The sequence below is a fragment of the Crocodylus siamensis genome, chromosome 2 (assembly GCF_052110815.1).
Source record: "Crocodylus siamensis isolate JL-2025a chromosome 2, ASM5211081v1, whole genome shotgun sequence".
Taxonomy (NCBI): domain Eukaryota; kingdom Metazoa; phylum Chordata; order Crocodylia; family Crocodylidae; genus Crocodylus; species Crocodylus siamensis.
The window spans coordinates 230,888,550-230,905,950 of record NC_143396.1 but is presented as its reverse complement, the minus strand read 5'-3'; the positions used below and the strand labels follow the sequence as shown (position 1 = coordinate 230,905,950).

The 17,401-nt window shown below is 43.0% G+C and overlaps 1 protein-coding gene across 1 annotated transcript in view; it reads right to left on the bottom strand.

The window, feature by feature from the left end:
* The window catches only part of SPTBN5 (spectrin beta, non-erythrocytic 5), a 157,470-nt gene extending 140,356 nt beyond the window's left edge, over nucleotides 1-17,114 (bottom strand). The window contains exons 1-5 of the mRNA XM_090033359.1: nucleotides 16,989-17,114; nucleotides 9,508-9,675; nucleotides 5,453-5,572; nucleotides 4,230-4,387; nucleotides 1,437-1,665 (exon numbers count right to left, since the gene is read on the bottom strand). Coding sequence (XP_089889485.1) covers nucleotides 1,437-1,665; nucleotides 4,230-4,387; nucleotides 5,453-5,572; nucleotides 9,508-9,675; nucleotides 16,989-17,090 — 777 coding nt within the window. The 5' untranslated portion in view covers nucleotides 17,091-17,114. The remainder of the gene's footprint in view (nucleotides 1-1,436; nucleotides 1,666-4,229; nucleotides 4,388-5,452; nucleotides 5,573-9,507; nucleotides 9,676-16,988) is intronic.
* Between the last annotated feature and the right edge of the window lie 287 nt (nucleotides 17,115-17,401).

Sequence of the window (17,401 nt, the reverse complement as noted above, 5' to 3'; positions counted from 1 at the left end):
CTAGGCCTGAATGCAATCTGCTGTTCTATAACAGAGTCCCATTTCCAAATGATACTCCATTTTAAAAATAAGGAACAAGAAGACGCCCTGTAACTGTGTTCTCTGCAGCTTTTAACTTGAGGAGTGCATAATTCAAGGCTCATAGAGAAGAAATAACCACGTTTTATGACAACCAGAAATATACCTTCAAGCTGAACCTCAGAGCCTTTGATGGGTCCACCCTACACCTTTTACCCAGTCTCTTCATTTAGGCCCAGTTATTGATTAATCAATCTCCAAGTCCTCCTCTCATACCTTTTCAGAGTGCAGTGCTGGTATTGATATCCAGCTCAGGATCTCCTTTTGCTTATCCCAGATTACTTAACCATGCAATCCCTCATCTTCAGAAGCTTTCTACCTTGTCACAACAAGTGAAACCCTGATTTAAATGTTTGTGCTTTCCATGAGGCAGAAACATTGGTACCACAACACAGTCATCTTTTAAAAATCAGATTTTCCTAAATTCACATGCACAAATGGTAAATATTTTTGTTTACCTTATATTTTTAAAAAGAATGATTTTGTTCCTATGCAAAATACATTATCCCAAAGAAAAGCCACCACAACATTATGGTTAGTTGGTAAAAATAAATGAATAAAAAAAGAATTTTTATTTATATATTTTTATATATATATATATATATATATAATGGTTTTACATAAGGAATTTTACATATTTTTATATTGTATTTTAATGAGGAATGGAATTTCTTTAAAAATTATTTCAAAACTGTATTTGGATTTCATGTGGGGTTTCTGGGTTTTTCCCCAGATCTCTTTCACTTTTCTCCCCCTTTTTCTTGTTTTCATTTTACCATGGGACAAAGGGGGAAGAGTGCAGGAGAAGGAAACCACTCAAAAAACTAAACTGAAAATAGGAACTTTTATTTTGGTTATTTACTGTCAAAATGAACATTTATTAAAAATTAAAACTCAGAGTAAACATTATGGAAATATTTTGTTTAGGAAACAAGGGAATTTCCCATAAAATGTTTTAAAGAAGAAATGCTTGACCAGCTCTTTTTTGTACCATTGAATTACTGCAGAAATTAAGTGAGCTCTTCACATGGTTTGGTGCTCACAAGACACCTCACTTAAAATACAAATTGTAAATAACTAAAGGAACTAACTTCCATATAGACAGATAGAATCCTTTTAGAAAAGGCCAGGTACCATCGTGGACAAAAATGATGGCTAGAGACAGATGTAAGTACCTGTGAAAGGCCCTGAAGGATCAGGCCTCTGATCTGCACACTCAAGTATATTGAGTTAAAATTGTTGTGTGGTTTAGCATGCATTAAAGATGTTTTTTCAGTTCTGTTAAATTTGTGCATATGAGGAAAGAGCTCAGTAGAGATAGAGATAAGTGGCAACTCTAAAGATGGCAAAGCACTGACTTTAGTGAGCCTCTTTTGGGCAGTCTGGTCCTGTTTCTTCTTGGAAAAGTAGTGGTAGTAGAGTGACACGTAAGTCATGATGGATTTCTCATCTGGATTGGGCACTACCACATCCTCAGCATCCAGAAGTTTAGTGATTCCCAGTTCTTTTTGTGCCACATAGAAGGCATTATTCAGATTCTTGATGGGCTGATCACGCCTCAGTGAGCTGTAGTAGATGAGATCAGGCCTGGATAAGGAGAGAATCAAAGGAAAGAAATAAGTGAGAACTGTTAGATTTAGAAATGACAAATAATGTCAAGAAGACACCTTACACTGCCATATGTACATGCTGTATGTAAGCTGGTATTATGCAACATACTGGGCACATCTACATGAGACATTTACTGCAGTTGTCTAATTAGCTCCGTGGTAAACGTCTTAGCATCTATACGTGCAGGGCAATTAGGCTGGAGTAAACTAATTACCTTCACAGCAGGGTAGTACTTGTAAATACAAGTACTACCCTGCTGTGGCCTTTTTTTACTCTGCAGTAGTGCATGTGTACATGCTGACATGACTGGCTGGGGCACAAAGGTGTTTCAGTGTGGGAGCTGCCTGTTTGTTAGCCCCACACTGGAGCACCCTCGTGCCTCAGCCAGCTTCTACAGAGCATGTTGAACCAGGAGGGTGGGGGAGGAACAGGGAGGGGAGCAGCCCTTGGCTGGAAGGCTGACCCACAGTACCCCTTGCCAGGTGGGGCTGGTCTGACCCAGCTCAGAGTGCTGCAGTTCTAGGTACACGTTCAAATGGCACAGGAGCAATACACTATGGAGCAATAAGCTCTGGAGTTTGTTGCTTCACATTAATTGCACTTGTAGATATGCCCACTGACTAGTACAGCTGTATGTACCATTATCCTCTTCTGCTACAGGCTGTACAGTAGCAAAAGTTAACAGAGATTTTTGGGGTGCTCTAGAGGTAGTGTGTTGTGCAGCTGGTGCAGAAGAATCCATGTCCCATGCCTGCTTTCTCCATTAAATTCCAATTGGCCCTGGTGTATATTATAGTGACTACTGTAAAGTCCTACATAGTGTAGCTTGTTCATAAGAGTTCTAGTTTACTATAGGGCAAGCAGTGAACCAGCAGACCTAAGTATCTGTACTGAAGGAGGCTGAGCATAAGCATGCCTATGTATATATCTTAGATCAAAAGACAACATACAGTCTATAAAAGTAGAGATCTGAGGAGAATGCAGGAGGAAAAATCCAGCTAAGGGAAAGGAATTGTTCCCATTACTGAAAATTATCAACATAATATAAATGACACTTCCTTGCATGGTGCAAGGCCAAGAATCTCTCTGGGACTGTTTTACTTGCTGACCAGTGAAGATCCAAATTTCAGCTAATCTCATCTACTTCAGGTTTTCCCTGAGAGATGGTGTAAAAGATGCGAGTGCTGGATATTTTAGATTACTTCTTTCTCCTTTTTTTGTATCAGAGTGAGGCAGGACAATTCAGCTATTTTTTAATAGCTGTCATTAGATCTGTTTGCATGGATGTCCTCAGGCCAATCATAATACATACACTGCAGCATGTAATGTGAAATTTGAAAACTGCTAAACTGTTACTTGTGAAGATCAGATTAGACTGTAGTAGCCATGGAATTGTTATACAGGTTGCAACTGAGCAGATTTCTGACCCTGAAGAAGGAGCTTTATCAGACTAAAGAAGAATGCAACCGTTTATGCTATTGTGTCTCTCTGCACTAAGAACCTTAAAATAAGCACCCCTGCTCCTCATTTCCTCATTGGTTGGTGAACCAATGCAGGAAATTCTGAAATGGAAACCTTGAGAAATTTATGGGCTTCCAAGCCTTCTTGCTAGTATTGGCTTCTGATAGGAGAAGCATTATCTCAAATATTGGTTCCTCCTCCTCTCCCACAGGTCAGAGAGGGGAAAAGTGAAAGCCTATTGCTTTCAGCTCCAAGTATGTCCCACTTAAGTGCAAGGTTTAAATTTTAGACATGATCATATCAAAATCTATTTTCAACAACATTTTAGAAAATGCAGCTGAAGACAAGAAAGTTAAGATAAAAAAGAAAGCAAATTAAATCTATATTACTCAAGTATTTTTCTTCAAGCAAAAGTTTTGAATGGAAGAAACAAAATTATAAGAGAGAATTATTTTTCCCTAGCAATAATCAGCCAGAACCATAACCAGAGACAGCTCTCCAGCAAAAACCCAACATTTGAAAACTCTCAGAGGAAGCTTTGTTCCTGCTGTGGACACAAAATAGCTGTGATAATAATGTGTTCCTACATCTGAGTAATGATCAGACATGCACTACAATGGAACAAAATTCATTTGTCAACAGACCTATTAGATCATTGTTTGATAGTGACAGATTTATTGCATTCCAAAAGATTTCATTGTTTGCAAGATTTTTAAAAAGGAACAAGTTTAAATGAAGGCTTCCCCATCCGAAATTCATTTTTGCTTTTAGATGTACACCTTGCTGGATTCGTTTGCCCCCAGTACTCTTTTCTGCCATGGCAGGGGGTCGAACTCAGTGATCTGCTCAGGTCCCTTCCAACCCTAGAAACTATGAAAGGAACACTCAAACATCAAAAAACTTTCTTCGTTCTGTATTCCTATTTAACAAATGGGAGTTTTGAGTGGGTAGCTTCCCAGGATAAGACACAAGTCATTTTCTTAGCTATCACAAAGAACAGAGGTGCACTGGAGTAAGAAAACCTGCCAGAGTAAGAAAACAGCAGCTACTCTGGAAGCCTCCTTTCATCATCTGCTTACCTGTGAACATGAATGAGGGCATTGAAAGCCAGGCCATCTCTCCAACTCTTGGAGAAGTCCTGCACATTCACATTGGAGTAACTGGCAGTCTTACGTTGACACCAAATCAGCAAGGCTTCATTGGCAGACAGTTTATCAGCCTTTTCTCCAAACTCGTCCTGTGAAGTCAGCAAGGAAGGAAAATTCAGGATGGGCTACGAATTTCTCCCAGCAGTCTCTCCACAGTTAAGGTTGCAAGTGACTTTCTATTATCTACTTGAGTTTTGTCTTCCAGTTGCCTGTAATGGACCTCCTTTATATACTTACAAGAAAATTAAAATGCTGGAAACCTTAGATGGTAAGTTGGGTATTATTTTCAAAAATAAAAAAATCATCACAGTCTATTAAAAGACTTTAAGCATAGGAAAATGTTTTCAATACTGAATTTTCTTTTGGTTTTCAAGGAGGAAAAGGGTGAAGGAGAAAAAGGAAAGGAAAAGGGGAAAAAGAAACAAAAAACTAAAACAGAAATATTTTGTTGTGATCCTATTTGCTCTGAACCAAAAATCTATAGGAGGCAAATTCTTGTTAAGCTCAAGTACATGGAGCCTGTGTTTTTAGAGTTAAAAGTATCCAGCCTAGCACATGACTGACAGTGACTATTTTGTCTATCAGCATGCAGTCAATAATGTCATTAGTGAAACTATCTTCTGTCAGTAGAGGTCAGTGGTAAATGCATGTATTAGTTGAATTGCTAGTCCTCGTGAAATATTCTGCTTGTATTGCCTGAGACAATATCATTGCTCCTGCATCTGATAGAGCCAACTCCTGAATTTTTAGAGGTAATGAACAGTGATCCATCATCACATGGCTTCACAGTTGGCTGTTGATAGTATTTATATGTCAGTGGTCTTGGATACATTCAACAATTTTGCACATTTAAAAAGAAATAAAGGAACTGGAAATAAAATACAGGTGCTTAACTGTGACTAGCTAACCATTAGAACTGGTAAAGGAAGGCTGTGGTAAAATCTCCATCATCTTCAGTCTTTAAATCCCAATGAGTTTTTTTTTAAAGAAATGCTCTAATTCAGCTATAAATTATTAGACTACATGCAGTACCACTAGGTGAGGTTTTATGGCTTGGGGGATCTAAATGATCTTTAAAGTCCCCTTTGGCCTTAAACTCTATGAAATTTATTAAATGTGTATGGGCAGAGAAAAGAACAGAGATGTTATTTTACCTCATCGAGTTTGATGGAAGCGATTTGAAACCGGAGGATAATGATCCATATTAGTCCCAGGATTAGGATTCGGTCCCCATCTACAATATTTTCAGGCCCAATAAATTTTACTTGCACCTGCTAATAGACAAGAGACAAGAAACTCCCATCAGCCTGAAACCATTTCTTTGCAGCTCCCTGAGAGAGACTCTTCTAAAACAAAATATGTGGAGAGACTTTTTTCCTTGACTGTTATTCAAATATTAAGAATTGTAGCATATAAATTCTATCCCTCTAACAAGTGTGAGTCCTCTTCTAGCTTTCACTGTCTTCTATGCATCAGAAATCAGAACTACATTGTCAGAGCATCTAGGCACATATCTACATGGGGCCTGGGATTACTGATTACTAGGATTCTGTTGTATCCCTTGCTACTTTACATTTAGTTTGTAAAGAACAAAATACACAACAAAAACAATTTGCGTGGTGCTCCTTTAACTGAGAACAGGGCAGAATATTTGTATGAGAAAGTGCCAGGATAGAGTGTTTCTAGCAGCTAGATAAATGAAGAACTAAACTGGTGAAAGTACAGTAACTGTCACAGAACTATTCTTCTGCCCTTTGAGGAGTGGACATTCAATGTGAAACAGTTAATAGGAAACCAAATAAAGACTGCAAGTCATGGAAGTGAAAACGAGATGAAGTTGATGAAAAAATCATAATGGACTGGTAGGGAGTAAAAAGACTGAAAAATACCTCCACCCATAAAATACAATCAAGGACATGGGTATATCTGCAGGGAGGGAGCGTGAATAGTTTGAATTGTTGCCCAAAACTTTTAGATCAAGTATAAAATGATTTCATTTTTCCAAAGGCAAAATACCCTTTTTAAAGGTAATAGTTAATGCTGGTGAGTTCAAGGAAAAAGGAAGTCACATTGTTATTGCTTCAGTGGGCGTGTCTACACATGAACAAATAAATTCCGGGGCTTATTGCTCCAGAGTTTTTTTGCTCCTGGTGCATTATTTGAATGTATGCCTGGGAGAAAAAACTCCAGAGCATATTGCTCTAGAGTTTACTCATGCACAGCACATGGAGTCCGGCTGGAGCAGTCTGGGCTTGCAAGGGACCCAGGTGGTCAGCCTACCAGCCCATGTTCTGACTGGGCTCCACATGTTGCACAGGGGCTGGCGGAGGCGTGAGAGTGCTTCAGTGCGGGGCTAGCTGGCAGGCAGCCCCCGTGCTGAAGAACCCTGTGCCCCAGTCAGCCCCTCCACAGCACGTGGAGCCCCATCAGACCAGCCAGAGTGTGGAGCATGGTTGGACCTAAACTGGAGGGAAAGGAGGAAATGGAGTCAGACACAAAGGGGGTGGGGAGAGGTTTTGGACCCAAAGCTAGGGGGAGGGAGGGCGTGGGGTCAGAGGCGGGACTCCATCCCCACAGGCTTCCCTTTCCCCATCATTCTTGATTCGCAATTTGCTGGTTATATGAATAAAAATAAAATAGAAGTGTAAAGAATAAAGCACCCTTCTCCCTAGTCTTCCAATATCTTTCTGACTCCTTTCCTCAACTCTTTCCCTCTTTCTTTTCAACCCTTTATACCCTTATTTCTTTCTCTCTTCCACATCAAACTTTCTTGTTACTTCTCATGTCCCTTTTCCTTTTCCTTGTCTTGCTCCACCACTCAACTAATATTATAATTCAACAGTACTCATCTTGTTGGCCCAGCAGGGCAAATGAGTGGGCTTGGGCCAGTCTGTGGGTTGCATGATCCTGTGTCCTAAAATTGTGCCTGTATCCAGACTGTGCTGCCTCACTTAGCCCAATGTACCAGGATCAGGGCCCTGGAACCATGTGTCACCTATGCCCAGCTTCATGTGCTGGGATTGGGGCTCCAGGACCCCGCGTTGTCTCTGGCCAGCCCTGTGCACCAGGAATTGGGGCTCCAGGATCCTGTGCTGCCTCTGCCTGGCCCAACATGCAGGGGGCTTCTGGGTTTCCCACATGGATAGAACCCCCTACTGCCCCGCAAACTTATTTAGTACATGGGGGCATAACCTGTGAGGCACCTTATGAACTCATGCAGAGCCCCATGGACCACAGGACAAAGTGTGGGTGGCCAGATCTGGTCCACAGATTGGGGCTTGAGCACAACTAGTCACAGTTTAAAAAAAACCAAAACATTTCCATCAGAAAATGTGACTTTGTGGATACTGAAATTCTCTGCAGGGAAAGTGTTGATTTCAAATAAATATTTCAGCTCTCTGAAAGCTTAATTTTGAACCCACATGCTACAGAGGAGCTGGCTGAGGCAATAATATTTGTAATCAAAAGTTGCACCTGCCCTGCACGCCTTGTCCAGCAGCGCCCCCTGGCAGCCACGGGGACCGGCATGGGCAGAGCTGGAGGAGGGGCCGGGCTGGACAGCTGGGAGCAGCCATGTACTTCTGTGCCTTCTTTGGCACTACGGGAGTCACTTTGAGCTGGGTAAGTGGGGTGTGCTGCCTGGAGGGACCCTGCTTCCCATAGGGGCTCAGGGCCCACAGGGTGCCCTGCTGTCTATAAGGTGCCCCTGCCCCCTATAGACACCCTGCTGCCTCTTGGGTGCCCCAGCTTCCCCTGCAGGGGCTCTCACTGCCTAGAGGGTATCCATGCTCCCTTATAAGGGGCCCCTGTGCCCCCATGAGAGCCACACTGTCTATGCCTCTGCCCCTATAGGATCCATTACATGAGGATTCTGGTCTATTAGGCTTAGCATAATCCAGATCCAGGCTTAGTGAAAGGGGGAGGTGGCACCAAAGCGGCGCACTCATGGACCAAAGTGGCACGCTCATGGACTGAAGCAGCATGTTCACAGATCGCTACACCTTAGAGGGAACATTGGCATCAATACAGACTGAGGACCAAATGGCTAAAGAGCGGCTCTGCAGAAAAGGACCTGGAGGTCATAGTGGACAAGAAGCTGAATATGAGGCAACAGTGTGCCCTTGTTGCCAAGAAGGCTAACATCATACTAGGATGCATTAGTAGGAGCATTGCCAGTTGATTGAGGGAAGTGGTTATTACCCTCTATTCAGCACTGCTGAGTCTGCATCTGGAGTATTGTGTCCAGTTTTGGGCTCTCCACTACAGAAAGGGTATCAACAAATTGGAGTGAGTTCAGCAGAGGACAGCAAAAGTGGCCAGGGGGCTGGGGTACATGACTTGAGGGGAGCCTGAGGGAACTGGCTTATTTAGTCTGGGGAAGAGAAGGTTGTGGAGGGATTTAACTTCAGCATTCAACTAACTGAAGGGTGGTTGCAAAGAGGATGGAGCTAGACTGTTCTCAGTGGTGGCAGATGATAGAACAAGAAGCAACGGTCTCACGTTGCAGCAAGAGAAGTTTAGGTTAGATGTTAGGAAAAACTCTCACACTACGAAGGCAGTGAAGCGTTGCAACAGGCCACCCAGAGAGATGATAGAATCTCCATCCTTGGAAGTTTTTAAGATCTGGCTATACAAAGCCCTGGCTGGGATGTTATAGTTCGAGATGGTCCTGCTTTGAGTAGGGGATTTGACTAAGTGACCTCTTGAGGTCCCTTCCAACCCTAATTTTCTATGATTCTATGGTACTATGAATCCTTTCCATTAAGTTTTGACTTAAAATATTGTTTGGATTCATTGAGACCAAAAGTTAGTTTCTGTTTCTGATTTGTGGACTATCAGGTTTCCCCTTGCCACCTATGTGCTTCTTTTCCTCTTTCCCTTTCATTCTGCCACAAAAAAGGGGGAAAGGTTTTAAAGTGCTTGAAAAAGGGAAAAAAAACATTTTATCCAAGCTTTACTATTATTGAACTCTTAGATTATAAAAGTAAAAGAAACTTAAACATAAGCTGTTAAAGAAACTTAATCCAAAATGACAAAGCAACCATCATGAGTAATCAACCTCATTCCATTTTTCAGGTGACACAAGTACAAAAAAACTCCCACGTTTAAAGAACAACTCATGTTATAGGAGGGAGAACGTCATGAATCTGGTTTTGTAGTTAGCCTGTAATCTATTCAGATACTACCTGCTATATCTATATCAACTCACCTTAGATCTGAGGTATGTAATAGCTTTGCTATTGTTCTCCAGAAAATGTACCCTCATCCTTCCCTGGGTAGGTCTGGGCAATGATTCTCTAGAAAGTAGCTCCAAGAGTTTCAGGAGGTAAATGCCATCTTTCAACTCTATATAGATGTCTTTTATTTCAATAGCCACCTGCAAAGACAGACCCCCAAATACCGACACTGGTTATTATGGCTATTTCACTTGCCCAGTACTGTTGCTTTTGATTTTTAACACTGAACAAAGAATACCTTGATGCACTGTGGAATCAAACATTTCTGGGGTACATGTGGATTAAAACTTGGTGACATTTTTTGATGAATAATGAATTCACATAAAAAAATGAAGTTTGAAATACCTCAAAACCCAAAAAACCACATTCCATTTCCTTTCAAATGGAATATTTTGTATCAACCAAAATGAATATTTCAGTTTTCCATTTTGAATTTCAGTTTGATCCAAACCACTTATTTTCCAATTTTTCTGTGCAACTCAAAAAACCAAAAAGACAAACGTACAAAAATATAGTTATTTACACAGCTCCATCCCAAGTATGAATGATACTCCTTAAGGTTAACACAGAAGACGGCTTTCTTGCTGATACAAGACAGGCAAAGGAAATCAAGGTTTAGTTTACACAACCACTGTAACTGTTGATCCCTTTTACCCAACTCCTGTGGTTAGGGCTGTCACCCAGGATGCAGGAAGCCCAGTTTTAGCTCCTTTCTTCTTGCCTGAGGTGACTTGAACCTACAGCTCCTAGTTGAGTGCCTTTTATCATCAAGCTGTAGTACCCTCTTTGGTAAGGAGTGGATGCTGGCCTGTTGTGCCCTTTTCACTTTATATAGATGCTTAAACATTCAGTGGAATAGGGACAGGAACCCAGGTATCCTCCCAGAATGGTATTCCAACTATCTGGCTAAAGAGTCCTTTCTTTCTCTCTGTCTCAATGTCTATGCAAGTAGGAGACAGCTCTGACAGGAATCATTGAGAGACACCTATTTCTGAACACCTATAGCCTGGTGATTAGGGTACATCCTGAGAGGAGGAAGACATTGCTAGATGCAGACCAGACATATGAACTCATAAGATTATAAGAATTGTTATGACTGTATTTGATAATCAAATCTATCTGTATTTAATGGCTTGTTTCTGCAAAGTTAACTTCTATTCCTATCTAACCCTGCATAATTTTGAAAGGGTAACAAGCATTTTTATGACAACAGGTTAATATTGTAAACATAGGATTATTGCCACTGTTGAATCAAGGAAGGGCCAGGTTGTGAAGGAAAAATCTTCATTAAAAGGGGAGGGACAGCACTAAAAGAAACACTGGAAAACATAAAAAATCTGTAAACAGGATATTGAAAGATATAGCAACCTTTTACATCATATATTCTGGCTGAGATCTAATTTAGGGGTACAAAGAAATACTGGTTCCAACCTTAATACACAGCCACAGCCAGAGTTGCACATTATAACTTGCTTATCACTATCATGTACCAACATTAAAATCCACCTCGGGTTTCACCATCAGGTGCTGAGGGTGTCAAACTCATCCAGCCCTCATTGCAGGGCCAGTCCATGGGCCAGATGAATGGCATGGGGCAGGTCCACGGGCCAAATTGGGCCTGCAGACTGGCTTTGCTTTCCAGATCCAGTGCGTGGGGCCACCCTGGCATGGACATATGTAGCACAGGTCCTGGACTAACCCCATGTGGGCACCATATGCAGTGTGTCCTGGGCTGCCAGAGCAGGGGCCATGTGCAGGGTGCATCACAGACCAGCCCTGCATGGGTGCCATGTGCAGAGCATATCCTGGAGGGGCTCCATGTGCCATGTGCAATGCATGGCCTCCCCAGCCCCATGCATTGTGTACAGCACACGTGGCCAATTCAGAGCACACCATGTGGCATGTGGACCCACTCCAAGATTGACAGGCAGCACTGTGGTCCAGTTGATAAGGCTCCATGGACCAGATGAGACTCAAAGGCTGTATCTTTGACACCCGGATAAAAGCAGTGAGTTATTCTAACACTTAAGCAGTATAGCATGACATGGCAGGTAGTGTGATCTAATGCCGGCTTGCTTTAGGAGTTTCTTTTGGCCTCATGCCTTTAACCATTCAGGTGTGCCATTCATAGGCAATACCATGCCTGCAAGAGGAATGTGATGTAATTCTGAAATACTTATTTCTTACGAATGTATTTTTAGGATGAAGAAATAGCTTTTCTGAGTTAGGAGTAGTAAAGTTATACATGACAAAAGTAGGACCAAATAGCATACAGATTTAAAGATCAATTCCTGCCCTGTGATCTGTAAATTAAGCAGACCTTCTTGCAGCAAAACAAGAACTAAAATTCTAGGAGCAGCTTAGGACAATTTAAGTGTGCATGTTGTGAGGGTCAGGTGGCTGAAAGCTTTTTTTCACCTCCAAGCATTCAAAAAAATTTTTTAAATTTAGTTTTCCATATTTTCTCTCTCAAGTTTTTCTTTAGCTGTTTAACTATTGTGTCATCTTAAATACATCTAAAATACTAGCTATTGCATCTGACTGTTGACAAAAGGTAAAAACCTCTTGTGCTTTGTGCCAGTTTTAATCAGGAAGACAAAATTATTTTTTCCAATATTTTCTAATGAGCCTGTGGCTTGTACCATCACGTTGTAATAAACACATTAAATATATTTTTTTTTCCATCATTTCATACAGACTCGAATAAAGCTACCAAGCATGGGTTGTTAGTTAAGCTGACTCCATCATAGTTCAAGAAGCAGAAGCTGGGTCATTTTGCAGAATCCTGTTTTTGTCCTACTTCTCCCACTCCTGTCCATTCAGGGTGTTAGTAATGTACTTAGGCATGCAGCATCCTAACTAGGCAGAATTTCTTCAGTTAGTGGAACTGAAAACTGAAAGTACAGTCCTGAGAAACAACTGATAGGCTCTGAGTTCCATGAACTGTTTTTTACCTTACATAGCTTGAAAATCTCTATATACTTTCATGATGCCAAAAAGAAATTGTTGGGGTCTTTATAACTGAAGTGTTAATCTTTGGACTCTGCGGTGTCTAACATTACTGAAATTATCTTCTGGACAGTGAGAGGGTTGACTCATGCTTGTTCAGATGGCAAAGCCAGGTTGTATTTACGTTTTTCTCATGCACTAAGAAATAATTAATCAAACACTTACTTTATCTAAAGTTTTTGAAGTATGAATCACTAAGTTACAACCAATCTATTAAGCAGAAAAAAAGCAATGTTCTGCTTCACATTTTGAGAATGCAGAATACCTTGGGGAAGAAAAACCAAACAACAGTACCTCAGGTGCCAAATAGGCCTGTGAGAAGTGGTTAGTATTTGCTTCAGATTTGGCCGATTCGGGGGACAGTGATTTGATTCAGTAATTGGAATCACAGTACCAGATCAATTTGGCTGAATCTGTTTCAGCTTTGGCCGAATGGGCTGAATCGGCCCTATCCCCCACCCGCTCTCAATCGCTGCCCCACCCGCTCTCCCAGGTCCTGACTCTTTGAAAAAAAAAAGTCCCCATTCACGAGCTGCTGCCGGGGGGGGGGCAATCCCCGCTGCCCCACACTGCATGGAGGGCTCTGCTACAAGCCCCGCAACCCCCGCCTGCTCTCCAAGCTCCCCCATGGCTACCCCACCCGCCTCAGCTCTCGGCCCTTTAAAAAAAAAAAGTCCCATCTCACCAGCTCCTGCCAGGTGCAGGGGGTGATCCCTGTTGACACCCATTGCCCGCACTGTGTCGGGGGGCTCTGCCATGAGTCCCCAGAAGCTCCAAGGCTGCTGCAGCAGCCAATGAGTCGGGGGGGGGGTTGGTTTTTTTTTTGAAAGGGCTGGGAGCTGGGCCAGGCAAGGCAGCCATGCAGGGGACTGGGAGAGTAGGCGGGGTCTGGGGGCACTCAGGGGGGCTGGGGGAGCAGGCAGGGGATGGGGCCTGGCAGGGGTCCTGCCATGGTCCCCTCCCCTTCCTTCTGCTCCCCCTCCCACTGCTCCCCCCCTCCCATGGCTGCTCTGTCCAGCCCCAGCTCCCAGTTCTTTTAAAAAAAAAAAAAGTAAATAAAAGCCCCATGCTCACCAGCTGCTGCAGTGGCCATCAGGGCTTCTGAAGGCTCATGGCAGAGCCCCCACACAGCACAGGGCAGTGGGGATTGCCCCCCAGCCTCGCAGCAGTGGGGGCTTTTTTTTTTTTTTAAAGAGCTGGGAAGCTGGGGCTGGAGGCTTGTGACAGAGGCCCCTATGCAGTGGGGATCACCCCCCCCCCCCGCCCCTGGCCTGGCAGCAGCCGGTGAATGCCAGGTTATTTTTGTTTAAAGAGCCAGGAGGCTGGAGATGGGAGAGCAGGTGGGGGATGGGGCCCGTTTGATTTGGAGATTCAGCCAATTTGGTGGTGGCCGAATCTCCAAATCAGATTTGGTCAAATTGATTTGTGACAGTGATTCACTGAATTGAATCACTGCCCCCCAAATCAGCCGAATCTGAAGTGAATACTAACTGCTTTGCACAGGCCTATCAAGTATGGTTTCCTAATGGTCTGTCCAAGCCCTGGTAGTCTATAATATATTCATAAGGATGGGATTCAGTACACACTTAGAAAATTTTCAGATGACCTGAGGCTAAGTTGAATTATGGACACTTTGATACACAAGATAAAGACCTGGAGCTTCTAGTGAACCACAAGTTACATATAAGTCAATAGCATGCAGTTGTTGTGGGGGAAAAAGACAAAAGCATACTGGGGTATATTAGCGGTTATATTAATGGACTCTGTACTGGTAAGTAGGGGGGGAGGAGGTGGAGGGGACCATGGGGGGACCCCTGCCAGGCCCCCTCCCTCCCTCTACTTACCAGCATGGAGTCTGGGTCCAGCTCCCTGCGGCGGTAAGTGGGGACTGCCCAAACTTCTGAAGCTCTCTGAATCTTTTCCGAATTGATTTGGAGAGCTTCAAATCTTTTCAGACCCTTTTATTGGTGATTTGATTTAGATTCAGAGATTTGGCTACCAAATCGGGCTGAATCTCTTCCGAATTGAATCAACACCCAAAGCTTTGCACAGCCCTAGTACTTTATCCCTCCTTCCAGTAAAAATTAAGCCATTGAGGATCATCACTCTTTAAGCAAAATTATCCAAGCAGTTAGGTGTCCATTTTACAATACTTTCATCAAGATTGTATTTACTCAGCCCACTAAGGAGACTGTCATGGAAACAGTGCCAAAAGTCTTGTTAAAGTCAAGATATAGCATATCTGCTGATCTCCCATCCACAAAGCTTGTCACCTTGTTATAAAAGGAAGTCAGATTAGTCGGCAATGACTTGTCCTTGACAAATCCATGTTGGCTGTTCCTGATGGACTTATCACAAACTGATAGAGCTAGAGGTGCACCAATATATTGGTCCATATTATATCAGGATTGATAAAAGGAAAATTGACATTATTGGCAATCAGCTTGTTTTGGCCAATGTGGCTGATAATGTGACTGATACATGCCATGTGCATGAGCACAGCCGCAGCAAGCACATGGCCAGGAATACAGCCTGGCAGCTTGAAGAGCAGCTTCTGGCCAGTAAGTCTGTGGGGAATGGGGGAGAAGCATGGGGGGGAAGGAACATAGGGTGGAAGATTGAGGCCCTCACAGTGAGGGAAGGACTAGGACTAGGGCAGGGGCAAGTAATGTCCAGCCTGAGCAGGGTGGGGTGCAGAAAGCAGCTGTGGGAGGCTTGTCCGAGGGGTATGGGGAGTGGGGAAGTTCCCTGTTGCTTCCCAGGGGAGGTATGGGGGACATGCGCTTCCCAGACTTGTGTGTGGGGTGTGGGGACGCTGCTCACTGTGGGCTTGGGGCCAGGGGCGCGCCAGCCTCTTTTTGGCGGGGGGCTGTGCTGGGGTTGCACTTGGGCTGGGGGCTGACAGTGCTTAGAGAGAGACCAAGGGGGGGCTATGGCGAATTTTGGCATGGCTGCAGCCTACCCCATAGCCTCCCCTCCCAGCACCACCACTGCCCACCCCAAGCACCCACAACAACATACTTTGAAAATTGGTCACCTCAAAGTGGGGAGCGAACCACTGTTATTGTCTTCTGTTACTCCACTGCAGAGTATGCATGTCCAGTATGGAATGATCAGTTTATGCCAAAAAACTAGACCCAGTTCTAAATGACAGCTGTCATGAAATAACAGGATGTCTAAGGATGCATCTACATGTCGCTATATGGCGTGCTATGGTGATGTAGCAGTCACATGTGTCTATGTGCGTTGTTGTAGCGGCACACTCCCCAGGTATAGCACACTGTTATGGTGACATAGCAGTGAAATTTACCTATGCACCATGCGCATGGTGCAGTATCCACCCATCCTGTGCTGTGCTTTAGTGCTTCCAAAGGAAGCACTAAAGCATGGCACCATAGCAACGTCACCATACAACAATGTGTAGACATGCCCTAAAGCTAGCACTAAAGGATAGCCTGTACTTACTGGCTGCCATTGCATCATCCAATATCAGAAGAAAGGTAGCAAGCCAAAAAGAAAGATCAAGGCAGATGAAAGACCCCAGGCATCCACTCTGTGGTTGGATAGAGGTAACTAAATAGCTTGAAGTGCAAAAGAGTTTGTGACCAGTGTTGCACTGTTAGACATGATGGCTGACAGGGCACAACTGAGGTTATGAAAGAAAAGATTACATGCAATCAGATTCTCTGAAATGTACCTGAAGCCCCAGGAGAACTTTCCCAGAGGGGCTGATCTAGACTGGCCAACATGGAAATGGGGCTACTCTAATGAGTATATGTGAGTGTGATGAAGTGCAGACTATGGAGCACCTGTTTGTTTGCCAACTCCTAGATGAGACCTGTATGAATGGGGACCTCACTGCAGCAACAGAATGAGCCATTGCTTGTGCACCATTCTGGAAAAAACATCTAGTTTATGACAAGGACATGAGAAAAAGAGCTGCAAGGGACCTTACAAGGTCTTCTATTCCAGCTCCCTGCTCAAAGCTAGAATTAAATTAGCCTTAATTTGACTTAATTTACCTCAAGATGTGAACACAGTTATGAGCTTTCTTGAATGTCCTTGCACAGACTGCTGTGCAAGCCATTGTAAACCACCATTAATGAGAATAGATTGTCATGGGGAATGTGATTCTTCACTGGAGCACCTCAACTCAGTAGTAACTGGATAGGCTGTCCCTCTGAGAAGGTAATCAAATTAGAGAGAATAAAACATAAAGACTGAGGATTAATCTTGATTTGGGGCAGAATCAGGGATTCATAACTTGAAGAAAATCAGTGTAGTCAGAAATGGTTGGCTGTAGCTCTGTCTTTGGCAACAGTAAGTATCTGTTGCTTATATTATACAATTAATGTCAGTAAATATAAAATGGTTAAACAGAAGATGAAGTAGATGAAATGGAGAAGGAGAAACGGAGAATTTCAAAGGAGGAGAAGCTACTTACTTTGCCATTGTAGTAGACAGTGTTCATCCACTTGGTGAAGGTTTTCTTCTGCATGGACATACGCTGCTCTTGCAGCTCCTTGATGTGGTCTTCTGCATCCATGGTGATCTGAGACAAAAGGAAACCCAATTGTTGTTCATGTGTACAGATGGTACTTGCTAGAGATCTGCTTTATTTTGTATCTAGATGTAAGAGGCTACATATAGAAGCAGCAATAATTTGATTTGACTGCTTGAACGGATGAACAAATAAATCTCTTTAAAGTCTGTACATTGTGGGGTTTACCACTCATGAATGTATGTCTGTTGATTCATTCAGATTATTTGGTCTATCTGCATCTATACCTCAGTAAGTGAAGTTAAACTATAATGACTTGCCCCTGAGTGAAACAAATGGTTAACTATTGTGGTTTA